Source organism: Emys orbicularis, chromosome 13 (genome assembly GCF_028017835.1).
Source record: "Emys orbicularis isolate rEmyOrb1 chromosome 13, rEmyOrb1.hap1, whole genome shotgun sequence".
NCBI classification, from domain to species: Eukaryota; Metazoa; Chordata; order Testudines; family Emydidae; genus Emys; species Emys orbicularis.
The window spans coordinates 43,133,935-43,149,180 of record NC_088695.1 but is presented as its reverse complement, the minus strand read 5'-3'; the positions used below and the strand labels follow the sequence as shown (position 1 = coordinate 43,149,180).

The 15,246-nt window shown below is 37.9% G+C and overlaps 1 protein-coding gene across 1 annotated transcript in view; it reads right to left on the bottom strand.

The window, feature by feature from the left end:
• HELZ (helicase with zinc finger) overlaps positions 1-15,246 on the bottom strand; it is a 142,264-nt gene that overhangs the window by 106,503 nt on the left and 20,515 nt on the right. The window contains exons 2-9 of the mRNA XM_065415542.1: positions 14,539-14,766; positions 13,598-13,634; positions 10,172-10,296; positions 6,929-6,985; positions 5,457-5,508; positions 4,876-4,951; positions 1,173-1,371; positions 7-114 (exon numbers count right to left, since the gene is read on the bottom strand). Of these exons, the coding sequence (XP_065271614.1) occupies positions 7-114; positions 1,173-1,371; positions 4,876-4,951; positions 5,457-5,508; positions 6,929-6,985; positions 10,172-10,296; positions 13,598-13,634; positions 14,539-14,748 (864 nt within the window). The 5' untranslated portion in view covers positions 14,749-14,766. The remainder of the gene's footprint in view (positions 1-6; positions 115-1,172; positions 1,372-4,875; positions 4,952-5,456; positions 5,509-6,928; positions 6,986-10,171; positions 10,297-13,597; positions 13,635-14,538; positions 14,767-15,246) is intronic.

The following is a 15,246-nucleotide window of genomic DNA, read 5'->3' as shown; positions in this document are numbered from 1 at the left end:
TCCTACCTTACAAGTGAGAACAAATGTCCACGTTTGTTGAGACTTTTTGGTGGTGACAGTAACCGAAAGTTCAGGATTATGCTCTACTCTCACTCCTTCTACACATTCACTAAGCTAGATTTAAAGAGAAAGAAACCTAGCGTTAAACTTCTACAGACATTGTCAATAAAGAAGACATTCAGGCCAAGTTAATATCTTAAAACAGAAAGCGTAAAATGATTGTTTCCTAAGTTGAGGGTTGGTTTCAGCAAAAAGATTGTGCAGGATTCTAATATCAGCACAGGACAAGAACTAATTCAGATATGCGCTAAATCAGAGAGGCAGACAACAATTAAGATTGTAACTCAACAACATCACATTATATATGCAAAAAAAAACCCAAAACAACCATCATCCAGGGAGAACAAACACTACCTGATTTTCATAGGCATGGATCTCAAAAATCAGTTTAGCTCAGTTAGGTCTAAGATTTCAGTTGGAAATAAGGGTCTTATACAATAAGGCACTAAGACTGCATTCCCAACAGAGCCAATATTCTCAGTGACTTCAGTGAGAGTACTAGAGTACCATGAGAGCAGAATCAGGCTTTCTGCTCATTAAACCATTTGGCAAATTGCCCACTTTCCCCAGATTTTAACAACAATAGAGTGAAAAGATACTCCTTCGTGTCAGTCATGAGAAGAGCTGTTTGAATGCTGCAAAACTAGTGCCACAAACATTCTTTGGAATTGCAAAGAGCTGTTGGGTTTGATCAGATCTATAACCCTTACTCTTCAGTATTCACAAACGTTTGTATGACCAAATGAAGTTTGGGGAATGGCTTTTCTTCATGCAAACTGCAAGCAAAGAAGGGGAGTCACGCACAAAAAGGAGTATTCGCCACTGAAAATTAATGCTTTAGTTTAAAAAGTACCACCAACTGATCAGGGAGCAGGAACACCACCGCATGACAATTTGCGATCAATCCACAAGCTGTAGTTCACAAACTCCTTACTGAATTGCTGAGGAGAACAACTGCATTTGTAGAAACTACTCTCAGTCTATGAAAGCTTTGTAAGTAGGAAAAGTTTCTTGGTAATGAATAATTCGACCAGTTCTAGTGATAAGGGCTAAAAACAGGCTCATCTGATAGTTTTAAATATGATCACATAGAAGGAGTTTGTTTTCCTTACCACTTTCTCAGGAGATAATGAATTCATCCATTTCTCAATCAAGGTTTCCATATAACTACCCGAACATTGTTTGTTTTCCTTCTGTTGTTTTAATCTTATCAAGCGGGAAGCGTATCGTTTCTGCCATTCTGTTAGCTCTTCCTGGGAATGTGCTGAAGTACACTGTGCACCGTACCTGCAGATCCCTTGCTCTAAAAATCTACATAAAACATGAAAGACAATTATGCCTCAAACTTTTCAAAGTTCCAATTTAAAAACAAAACAAACAATAATTGAGATTTCACTTCAAAGAGTTTTCTTCTGGCTTTTGATTCTCTCACATAAAACATAAAATTGCAGGATCAGTCACTAGAAACTGGTTTAGCTACATATACATGTACATACAGGATTGTTCAGCAGCAGCCTCTCTTGCAGTAATGCCCATAATGGTATATGCAGAATTTTTCCAATGTAACCATAAAGGGCCATAAATCACTTTACTAAGAAACTTTTACGTTCAAATAAATACGTGCTGAACACCTAACAATGTCAATGACAAACTTTTCCCTAGAGGTCATGTTATTACTTATCAGATAAGTGCTCTTTCAGCAGAAGTTTTCTGAAGCAACAGTGACATCTTGTGGTTCTTTTAGTTAACTTCGGGTACATATTGTGTAAATGTTCTATAGATAGATTTAGAAAATCTCCCAAAGGACATACTGAACACCAGCCTCTTTGAAACAAGAGAGTCAGACCAAGTATGCGTACAATACTTTATTATATTTGTGGATTTTTTTAAATAATGTAAAGTAATGTTCCCATGTGATATCATTTTGCTTACGCTTTAAAATTAAGAAATCCCTTTAGTGTCATCTTATCGCCCATACACAATTTAAGAACGGCAGTTTTCTCAGCAAATGCTATGCAACTGTTATTCTACACTTTGCATTCAAATAGCTAGATTATTTGGAAAATATTTTTGTAGTTAGAACTTTAACATGTCAGCTACTGCCGCTGCAGTTCTATCATTCTTTAAAGCTGTAAATACTTAAAAAATTAGACTAGATGGAGGGAGAATTGGAGGATAGAATTTAATGTTTAAGGTTTGACAGTATTATGAAATCATCTGGTATACAGCATAAGATTGATTAATTATAACACCACATGTACCAAACAGCTGACGACAGCCAAGGATCCAAGCCATGATCTTGTAAATGTAGAAAATGTGTAACTATAACATTATGTTCATATATAAGTTTACACTACAGGACGAATTTAGACATCTTCCCACATTGATGTGTTACTGAAAAAGAGGATGGATCAACTAGGTCAAACCACAGTAAAAGTAAGTTACAAGTTAGATACTCAAATCATTGATAGATACAGCATATGATGATTAATGTTATGACCGTTTCGTAGTAAATATATTATGTAACAATGCAAATTAGATGGTAAATCTAGAGCAATGTGGTTGAAAAATCTTGAAGCAAAGTGTCTGATATACAAGCCACATTTACTTACAGTTGATTATTTGAATTAGCATACTCTTTCCCTTTAAGAAAAGTTTAGAAAGTTGAAAATGATGTCATTGTGTTGTGAAGGCTCAAAGTGTAAATTGTGTATAAAAGAAAGTAAACATTTTAGATATCATGTTAACAGAAGTGTTCTCCTATTATTTACTTAAAATATTTTCACTGAAAACAATTCTTTGTTTGGATTTAAACACTCCCCTGCAATGTTTCTAACATCATTGTACCAGTGCCTGAGAATTCTAGAGTGAAACTGATTAGGATTAAAAAGTGAAACTGACTAGTCTATTTTCACAGACTAAACTAAATGAAGGGCAAACACAAAACAAATTTATAAAAATGTGAGTAAAAGAAATTGTTTAAATTTAAAACAATCTATACTATTACTAGCAATACATGTAAGAGATTGTGCTTTGAATGTATAATTTTATCAACATCCCTTTAGAAGAAATTTCAAATTCATTCCTGACCTAATAAAAAAAATAAACCATAATAGACACTGCTGGATATTTGGAAATTTTACTATTATTTAGAAAATGTTTTCCCTTTGTATTAGAAGTGTTCTCATTTTTGAGAAAATATTTCTAGAAACAAGTACTTGGGTTCTTCCTCATCAGCACTTAATAGGAAGATACAGCACTTTAAATCATTCACTATTAACTAGTTTTGCACACTCTTTCATTTCTCAGTACTTCTAGCAACAATTACATTTACTTTACACATTCAGTTCCTTATTGAGTACGTCTTGCAATTCCTTCATTTCATTATCTAGTAGATGCCACATCTCTATTGCCATGTGCCACCCTCAAGACAACTGTGGTTTCAAAAATTAATATTCAGTGTTCTTACTGTCTCTTTATAAATAAATCTAACTCCCACAGCCAGAATTATAATAATCACATGGATTCACTAATCAAGACCTTCTTCTCAACCCAAAGTTAATAGCTCCTGTAATACAGAAGTAATCAGTGGACATTAGATGATATCTTTAATGGAACAAAATTCAGAATTGGGATTAAAAATCTGGCTCAAAATGCCACTCTTTATAAAGGTACAATATTGAGAGTTAAAAACAGAGGGCCTGATTTTTCTAAAATGCTGCTGCTTCTTTCATATGGCAAAAAAAGACGATTAGCAACATTCAAATAACCAAGCCCAGGAGCAAGATGACAAACTTCACACAGTGCTCCTGTTATGTGAATGTCATCAAAAGGCTACCAAAATCAAATCGTCCATCTCCTGGCATGATTACCAGCATGAAATTATAAAATGCTGAGCACCGAAAACACCTTCTAACATCAATGGGAGTTGCAGGTGCTCAGCACCTATGAAAAATCAGGTCCAAACAACCTAGATTTTCACACGCTCAATCATACCAGCTGAAAAGCAGGTCAGATTGCTACACACCCTGGGAAATTAATTTCTGTATACATGACACATGCAAGACGGAATCAAGTCACAGTGCAGGACTTCCCAGGTTAATATATCTTTTGGCGCTTTTACTAATGATAAAAACTACATACTCCATACACAGGCAGCATGGTCTAATGGACTGAGAAAGAGAGATTGAAGCTAAGGCCTGGTCCACACTACCCCCCCACTTCGGACTAAGGTACGCAAATTCAGCTACGTTAATAACGTAGCTGAATTCGAAGTACCTTAGTCCGAATTTACCGCGGGTCCAGATGCTGCAGGCAGGCTCCCCCGTCGATGCCGCGTACTCCTCTCGCTGAGCTGGAGTACCGGCGTCGACGGCGACCACTTCCGGGATCGATTTATCGCGTCTAGACAAGACGCGATAAATCAATCCCAGAACACCGATTGCCTGCCGTCAGACCCGGGGGTAAGTGTAGACATACCCTAAGAATGCCAATCTTAGCACAGGTTGTGTGATCTCGAGCAAGGCATTTCACTTGTGTGTGTGAGCTTCTCCCTCTGCAAAATGGGACTAATCATACTTAAAGGTTGGTGTTATTGACTTCATTTTACAGAGAGAGAAACTGATGTGCTGAGAAATGAAGTGACTTAACCAGAGTCACACTGTGAATGGGTTCCCTGATCTAACAGGTAGGTTATATTCCTTGACCTCATAGTTTCTCCACTCATGAATTAAATAGTTATTGGCAAATAAAAGAAATGAAATTATCCCTTAAACAGAGGTGCTTCTCATCACCGATAAAACTATATCACTTTACCTCTTACACAACGTGTACTCCTCACTACTTGTGACACCCCTGGGTGGGGGGCGGAATTGCCAACCATCCTGAGATCCTGTAGAGTAATGGAGGATTCTGGTTATTTTTCCAGTTGCCAGTATTAGAATTATTGGTAGTAACTGCACAGGGTTATGTGTTTCTGAACACCATCTCACAGGATATAAACACACAAGCAGGTCTGCTGTTTCCCCATAGCAATCTACTGAGCAATTGATTTCAATACCTGAGAAATTTATGTGGGACAAAAGTTGGAATCATATAAAGCAAGTTACAGAAATTAATCTGTAGTATTCCCGTAACAAATTGACCAATAAATGTGGCCTGGAGTCTCCAAACAAAACTGGAGAGGGGGCATGCCTCTCCCATTTCATTGACTCAAGCTAACTATTCATGCAGTGTTCCCCTTTATTGCTAGTGCCTTCCCTCCAACTAAACATCAGGGACAAATGATTGGGCCGTGCCGGTACAAGACAACGGTGTTTCTTCAGACAGCTACAGTGGTTCCATCGTCAATGCTTCACCATGCAACTCAAAGCATCTTTTAAGTATGTTCTACTTACCATCATCCAAATCTTCCCCATGGAATCCTGAGGGTACTTTGCAAGCTGCTGCCTACAATTACAAAGAAAAAAAAAGATATGTTGGTTCACATATCAAGATTTTGACTGTAAGTTCCATTTTGCTACTGTAGTCATAAGAGATTGTATTTTAACGGTCAGTACAAAATAAAAATCTCAACTAGTTCAAACAACCTTCTGGTCACAAACCTGGGTCTCATGTTAACATGCCAGTAATCACAGTAACTGAACGGGGGAAACCTAATGTAAACATTAAATCTACTGTACCACAGTGTTCTTCTCTGATGAAAGAAAAAAATTTAATTGTACTATCTAAAAACTTTGACCCCAGTTCACCACAACATCAAACTGTGGCCAATAGGAGCCAGTCACAGCTCGCTGATCCTCATCAATCCAACCCCTGTGGAAGTAAGAACAGTAGGGGGCCTATTCTAACGTCTGCCACTGGTATAAGGCCCATAATGGCTCTTATGCCAGGGGAGGATTAGGCATGGTAGAGCTCTACTACTCCATGTCCCCTCCCGGCCACAACCACCCCTAGAACACCTGATATCCCTTTTTTCTACCTTTTACTGGGGTAGGAGAGGCAGCTGGTGCAGAAAGCTGCAGAGGCACATCTCTGCCAGCGGAGAGCGCTCTCTGGCTATTTTAAGATCAGTCTGAATCACTCACATGGCACAAAGTGGCCTTAGTGGAACGGAGTGTGTGTCTTTTTTTTAAAAGCTATTGTTTAAAAAAGAGGGACTATTATTTTTGTGAGTGAATCATACTGCTGTTAGAGACATAAGAATTTAACATATGACATTGGCAAATGAAGTAGTGGGCTGGTCATTGAGCAGATTGTTCCAAAGCTGAAAGTAGATGCAACGGAAAGAGTCGAAGTGCAATCATTTTAATTTGCATCTGGAATAAGAGTACAGTCTTACAATGTACTGACACCTCTATTCATTTTATATTTAGACGAAAAGAAAAGCAATGATTTAAAGAATATGAACAAAGTCCAAAGTCCATATAGGAAAACAGTAATTCAATCAATATATATAATGTTTAGACTAACCCCTCCCTCCTACAGATGTTGATGGAGCATCTAGAATTTGCTAGTCACTTTAAGTCTTACGTCATGTTTAGGACACAGCTAAGCGCTCTAGTGGATAATTTCCCCTGGAAAGAGGAATCACTTTCTGAGTCATAAGAAATAAACAGAGTGTATGTGGATGTTCTCATTTTTCCCTGCTCAATACTGCAAGCCACAGTCAACCACTTTTCAGCATTTTTCTTATTCTTTCGTCAAAAACAAAGATCCAAGACTGGTGTAAGGCTGCTTTAAAGATGGTAAAGACTGGTAGGGCAGTGGAGGCTATGGTGCCCAATATACCTTGTTCAAGGAGCACAGAACAAAACACCCTGCAATTGATCAGTTTTCACCTTCTTCCCAATAACATGCTTACTCTTACCTCTGTTTCAGCAAGAAGCATTTTTAGTCTTGTCAAATCTTTAGTTACCATCCCGTTCTAGGGAAAGAGAAAAACGTTAGTGCATTCGGTACGTAAATCCTCTGCTATGGTAAACACAGGCAGCAAGGAACATTTTTTTCTACCCAATATTTGGGAAAGGGGACGGGCAAGAGGGGAAGACAAATGAGCTGTTGAGTTTTATTACATAATGGTAAATGACATACTGTGCAACACTGAGCAAACATTATTATGCAACAAGGAAACTTGCCGTTGATAAAAGCTAATCTCACGCGACAGGTGTCAGGCAAAATGGGATACATGTGCAGGACAACTTGGTAAATAAACTCTAGGAAATCTGGCGGTCACCCACATGAAGCATTAATAGCCTCAACATTCACAAGACAGTATCATTCAGAACAAATACCCTAGAGGCACTGTGGCCCACCGGAAAGGGATTCAAGAGACCTGGATTCTATTCACAGCATGACCACTGGCCTGGTGGGTGGCCTTGGGCAAGTCATTTCACTTCTCTGTGCCTCAGCTTCCCCATCTGTAAAATGGGGATGATGATACTGACCCTCCTTTGTAAAGAGCTTTGAGATCTATTGATGACAAGTTCTATATAAGGGCTAGGTATTATTACTATTATTATTGTTATTAGAATATTTACTCCAACTCAGAAGGAGTCAATATCAGAAATTCACACTACTGTATCCATGATCTAGTCACTTCTTCTCAAGAAGCTATTTTGCAAATTGATTACTTTTACAGTCTAACTCTTTCCATTCTGGAGTATGTTCCCTTTAACTCATCTGTAACAGCTTTCACTACAATGTAAGGGTTAGCCTTCTAACTGAAAAATAACTTCACATTCAAGGGAATCCCAAGTAAAATCCTTTAAAATGAATTTATCTAAAGTAAAGCAATCTCATACACATTGAGGGCATGATCCTGAACTCAGGAGTTCTGATTCAGGTCTGTGGTTTCATTTAACTGACCACTTACTGCATTTATTAAGTGCCACTGAGTTTGTTAGATAGCAAATTGTTATAATCCTCCTTTACATTCCACCTGTACTACAGAGCAGCAAAAAGAAACTCAAATATCTTTACTGCCAATCTGCACATTTGATAATCCTCATACACAGAGCTTTTATTTGAAATGCTATTCCATTTCTTTCCAAAAGCAGAATTCACAAATCCAACTTGTAGGGCTCAAATATAGAGCATAAAGAATTTAAGTTACTGAGAATCATTCCCTTATACTACTGTGGGGGAAGCTGGATGCATTCCAGCTTCTGCAAGTAAAAACACTCCAAACTTTATTCATTGAATTACTCCACACAGACACTGGAAGAAGTCAGTAAACCATTTGCTGGCTTTAATACTCCTACTGAAAACAACCACGAATTATGATCTTTGATCTGTCATGAGATCGTAAGTTTCAGTTTGGGCATAGGGGCTTCACTTAGAAAGACCAAGCTATGTGTCAACCCACTGTAGAATAACAGCCTGAAATGCATTGCCTAGGTAATGGAGTATTTGGCTATTTACATTATTTTTTCTGAAGGCAAACTCCTACTAAAAGACATGAAAATGTATGTCAATCCTTTTCATTCTTTTTGTTTATCTTCATAACCATATCAGATAAAAGTAAATAATTACTCAGAGAGTGCATTATTTTAAAGAGTGAATATATCTCAGCAAATTCGTTTGCCATCAGGAGTGTATTACACCAACATAATGTATTCCTCTGCCGTTACAATATTTATATCCAAATTTAGATTTCTTCAAAACTAGCCAATCATCCACATGCAGTAGGATACCCAAGATGCATATTTGTTCCTTGCACAGCACCCCAATCTTAGATGTTATAAGGGGGTATAACAGGAAGAGGCATGTTTACAGTCAGTGTCGCGCTGCATGTCAACCAATCCCAAGACTTGTTAAAGATGCCAGGATTCATCAATGGAAGCCCTCCAATCAAGGGACAGTAGCCCCAATGGTTGATCGCTACAGCGATCAACCGCAATAGGGAAAACAAGAGCCCCTTCCCTGATGAAAGTGAAAGGAGATTTGTACCACCACCACCACTTCTACCAAACATTTTAATCTTCAAGTAGGCTTTAGATTTTATACTCTTCAGAGCAAAGGCCCAACAATTATTTGGCACAGCTCACATATTGTATAGCAACAAGTGGACTTATGGTATTTTATATATATTAGTTTTAATGCTGCATGTTTAAGTCTTAAATCATTCAACAATTATAGGAACACCCTTAAAATGATAAACGTATTAAAATTAGAAACTTGCTTTCACAGAACGCTTTTTTGCTTTTTCTTGCAAAGGCCTGAGTTCAGGGTTCTGGGTTTCTCCTCAAGGAGCTTTTGAAGTTATTAATACCTCAGAGCAGAGCAGAGCCTTCCTTACACTACCTTTGATGTGAGTGTTACCATCAGCTCATACAGGTGAAACCTGGAGCACAGATACTGAAACTGTGTGAAACTGAAACTGTGAGAAACTGAACACAGATAGTAAATCCTGTGAAGGCTGATGTACATCCTTAACTTTACACGTGACTGGAGTCAGGGAGACTACTCATGTGCATGAGGTAAAGCACCTCTGTAAGTGCTCTGCTGGATGAGGGCCTAAAAGAGGAAACTTGAACTCAGGTCGCAGCAGGTGAGTCAAACTATTTGATTTTAGAATGAAGTATTTGGATTATTTTCTATGTCCAACAGCTGTGAAGTTTACTTAAAAACAATTTGGGTCATCTTTAAAAGATATAATCACATCAATGTGCTTTCTGCTATAAAAGCTGAACTTAGTCAACTGAAGCACACACAAAAAGGTCTCAGGTGGATGGTTAAAATACAGGCAAAAAGGATGGAAACGTATGCTCTGCTCTATTAAATGGCACATGTATAAAAATTACAGTACATTCCATGGGGATTAGATGCAGACAACTAATTTGAACATTCTACAGATTTGTAACAAAAGTAGAAAAAAATCTGCAAAAAAGCGCACTGGCTCAGAAACATTGGTAAAGCAACAACCTGGGCTCTTGCTTACATATGAGCATCTGAATGTTTTAATATACATTTATCCTTGGATTTTCCATATGAACTATTTTATTGTTATCTATTGGTCAAAGAGACAGTCCGAGGTCTGCTACTAAATGACTAAAAAAATCCAAAAGGAAATTAGTTTTCAAGTGTTGTAAATTAAATCACATCCACTTACCAATGATTCACCCATCAGTGATTTGGAAAGAACATTAGATACAACTTGCAGCTTCCCTTTAAGATGCATGCAGCAAAGCACTGCACGGAAAGAGCCATCTCCCTTGGCCAGTCCCTCTCCCAGCACTGCAACACAAAGCACCAACTTTTAGCCCCACCACAAGACAGTACAAACTTAACTACACCCAACTCAGTTTTCCCTTCACCTTTAAAACTAAAATGTCATCTGAGACCTAGGTTCACACCTTCCCTTCCTGAATCGGCAAGGCTTGGACCGGCTTTGCCCTCATGCCTACTGTCATTTAGCAGTGACGTCTCCCACCAACTAAGAAATTATGTAGATGAGCTCAAAGGAGATGCAAGCCCATCATCCTTTAGCCAAAAGGGTGGTGACAGCATCCTTGAAGTTAGGGGACAGTTACTTCAGCTCTTTGACAAGGATACAAAAGATCTCCCTCATCCCTCCAAGAGTCAAAACTGCAACAAACCACATTTTGGTGATAAAAACATGTTCATGAGGATCCATTCATGCTAGCAAAAAGCATACTTTGTAGTTTGCAAATTTACCAAACCTCTTCATTGGTCAGTTGCTCCAAAGAAATTAATATTCTTACTACTTTAAAACAAAATAGTCCAGGTGACTTGGTATTCACCGTGCTGCAATACGAATGATTGTTTTGATCCTGATATTTAAAAGCTTCATGTAACAGTAAACTTTGTACCAGTAAACTCTGGGATCAGATAGCTAGCCAAACAGATACTTTCCTTGACATTTGCAATAGCAAAAGGATTTATTTCATGATACAGAAATGCTCCAGTCCAGTAGTAATAACACTTAATTATATGTGTTACTTGGCCAGAAAGAAAATTTCCTTTTTAAGAGACTGAAACGTTAAGTAAAATTATGCATGCAAATTGTAATAATGTAGGAAGCCTGTTTGTGAAAGTTACAGTCAAAAATATACATTGTTGTTATTGCAGACAATGTCAGCACTTGTGTTTCTACTGCCAATCACCAGTTATGCAGGTCTTAGATGTGTGTAGCTCCCATTAATGCTAATGGGAAGTTTACAGGCACAAGGACTGCAGGATTAGATTCTCAAAAAACAAATCAATTCTCCCACTTAATAGGTGTACATGTCGTTATGGGAAATTATGTGAACACATCAACGAAAGAATAGTCCCAAAAGAACATCTATATAAAAAATGACAGGACATGTTTTCCACTATATAATGGCAACCAAACCCTGATTTTATGATGCCTAAAACATGACTCTCTGAATTCAAATCACACTGCGGCTGCTGACAACAATTTCAGAACAGAGACTTACTTCCCAAATCAGAAGGAAAAACAAAGCTCCAGAAACTCAGTTTTAAGATGTATGACAGTTAATAATTAGGATAACATACCTCGAACTTTAGATAATCAATTAAGATATTTTATATATTTAATTGGAGTTATTTAGCTAAAGCATTCTGTTGCAGTAGGCCAGCACATTGTAACTTTTCATTTTTAACAAAATTCTTTGAATCTTTATGGAATAATTTAAGAGATTCACCCTTATAGTAAGCCCTTGTGCTTCTATCAGTAAATACAACTGTTTGTAGAGAATACATACTTCTAGCATGCATGCTAGAGCATGCATTTCATTCCTTTTAAATCAAAATGAAGTCATTGGTGTCTGCAATATGTCAAGTCTTGTAAAAAGTCATAACTGCAGATTGAATAAAGCTTTTTCGGTCAAAAAGGTTTGTGCATGCTTCAATGGATACCGTTATAGCCGACAGGCCTAAAACTTGATACACGCATGGCATTTTTATTTTAAAATGTCCTTTCAATAGTAATAAAAAACTTAGACCCACCGAGACAACCTCTGCAGCTGTCTTGAAATGCTAGCTGCTGGGAGAAGATCAATTAAAAGTACAGAATAGGGCAAGACAATCAAATCTGTTTATATATAGATTATAAAAATCGTTTTGGTATTAAAATTGTTCTAAAATTACATATTTTAGACCTGGAGAAAAAAAAAGATTTGTACGTATAATATGCTAGACCAGACTTCCGTCTAGAACAGCTCTGTAAGTGGGTCTGATTTTAAAGGCTTATCATGGCCAGAACACGGTTTCATTTTTTCTCCCTACCATGCATTTCAAAAGAGATCCGTTTAAATTAAAAATACGTGTTAATCTGCTCTACAGTTCGCATATTTTTTCAGCAATTACCATATTATAGGTGCCCAATAAGGAAAAATATTCTTAACTGTATAGCTCCTTTGAAATATTCAGGTATCTGCTATACATGCTGAGAAGAAACAAAGATAGTCTCCCCGTGTAAGTCACAAAGCTGTCTCAAGGATAAATCCCACCCTTACTGCAATCAATGGCAAATCTTCCATTTGACTTCAATAGGACCCAGATTTGGTCCTCAGAATATTAGTCAATGAAAATACAATTAATTTAACGGTATTCTCTCTTCTCCCTCCTCTCGCCATTATTCATCCTTCCATACATCTCTTCCTGGCTCTTTATTCACTGTCAGGAAGGACAACTGTGCAGGCCAGTTCAGAACAATGCATCTCTGGCTCTAGCAGCAGATACAATAGGTGGATTTTAAATATAGCACCGTTTTAAGGACAGCATTGCATATGATGAATACATAGAAAATATTCAGAAGTGATAAACTCTCAATCATCCCATCAAGTGAATACATCTATAGTACAAGTAATCACACAATCCCCATTTAACAATTGCTTTCAAACTGAATCAGGGCTTGGGGGGGGGAGGGGAATCTTTGTATTACAATTCAAGATTAGTTAAAGAGTCAGAGCACCAAAAGGTGGGACCTACCCACAGTATAATTTATTTCCCAAGTCTATGCTAATAAAGCCTGATTCCATACCCAATGAAATCAATGAAAAGAATCTGATTGTCTTGGGTGTTGGATCAGGTCCATAATAAAAGAACAGAACTTTAGCACAGATTCCTCTGTAAGACTCCAATTCAATAACGCACTAGAATACATATTTAACTTTAAGTATGGGCTTTACTACACATGTGCTTAAGGGCTTTGCTGAATAGGGATGAATTTAAGCATGTTCTTAAAGTCAAGCACATGTTTTGCTGAATCATGGCCTAAATGCAGATAAAACATTTATTCTTGCCTCTGGGAAGGCAGGCAAAATTGCCAGCTTCTTCTTGGTCATCAGAGGGATTCGCGGTCCACTGGTCAGCTGCCACCCTCCACAGCAGAGGTGGCTGTATTTCAGTGGGGTTGTACTGACATTATAAACCAGAGCAATAATTTGGGTAGGACAATTTTATGACATTAAAAAGGCAAATATTTTGATATTCGTTTTAGAATGTTCTGTAATCCAGAGAACTGATTACATGTTGTTAGAAATCACAATAGATAAATAAATCAGCATACCATGCCTACAGTCTTCATCTGCTTGTCCATAGTTTTTCTGGGGGGGGGAAAAAAAGGTTTAAAAACAATATTATTCCAATCAGGATAAACGACTTCCTGCTCCAATCAACAGCTCCCTTTGAAACGTCAAATAACCCATTTTCTCTTACACATTTTTTCAAGGTAGATAATGTGATATAGTTGAAGGTACATTAGTTCAACTTGAACTTCAGACATGGGTCTAATACATTCACCTTTAGAATGTTGTCTTTTTCCAGGATTCTAACCAAATAGGTGTTTTAAGAGAAGAGGCGTCTTTGTGTTTGTGTGAAGCCACAACATCCGGAGGGAAATATAAAACTATCATTTCCCACGTTTGCTTAAAATTCAGACTGTTGCCTGTGCATTGTACAGTTTACTTAATCTTGCACTATTATGGTGCTGTCAGAACCTGCAGGGTATATATTGTACTTGAAAAATCACAGTTTGTACATGTTCAGCAGAGACTTGCTAGAGCTTTGCAGCTAAATTCCCTGAAGATCCCATTCAGATAGGCAACCTTAATTCTGGCACTTCCTAATTTTTGAGTGCTTGACTTTGCAACCTTATTAATAGTCTTTTAACATAGTTTTTATGTTAATTTAATATATATAATGTAATACATTATTAGTGAATATTTCTGTTGCTGGAATAAGCTTCACCAAAGTTAAAATACGTTTTTTTAGTCAATCATTTATTCAGATCCAAACTACATTTGGGTCCCAATCCTGCAAGCTACTACACACAGGTAAACAGACCCCTGCAAAACTGAATCCTTACATCTGCTTTTGCAAGGAGGGGTTTTATGTCCAAGCAACATGACAATGATAATAAGGTTCTGATTTCTAATTAAACATTGAAAGATAAAAGGCACTTGATTCTTCTTCCCAGGTCACCTGATACTATTAAAGAGTCGCACTCACAAGTTGTAAAAAAGAAGCAATTCTATAGAGAAGACTCTCAATTTTTATGCGGTCGATTTCAGCCTGGCATGCCTCCGGGAAGTGAGCTGGGGGGTACTGGCTGAGGGAAAGGAGTGCCTCCGTGCAGTGCTTCACAGCCACTTCATAATCCTGCTGTTTAAGTGATTCACATGCTTGTTCACATGACTTCTCTGGTCTTCTGTCTGCCATGACTCAGGGACAGAAATCCTAAAGAGGGGGCAAGGGGATGATAAATGTTGGTTAGCTTTACACTGGTGATCAGATCTTGGCAAGCCTCCTTCTGTTCTCACTTTCAAGGGACCATAATTTCACCCCATCTACCCAGCTCCACTCAATTTTCCTACCTCACCCCCTCCTACTCCCTAAACTCTTCCTAATCCTTTCTTCATAGTTCATCACCTCCCCTCTTGCTCTTAGTTTTAGCCAGGATTCATCAGGGTACATAAGCACATGCTGAACTTTAAGCCAGTGAGTAATCCCATTGGTTTCAAGTTAGGCATGTGCATAAGTACCTTACTGAATGATTACCCACCCAATGCTCTGTGCCTTCATTAATGACACCCCCTATCCTTTGAGAATAACCTACTTCCTAGTCACCAAGTGTCTTTTCTCTCAACCTTCAATCCTCTCCTCCAAGCCACCCCTCTCTCCAGGAGCACTTTTGCTCTTAAAGTATGTGGCCTCAGG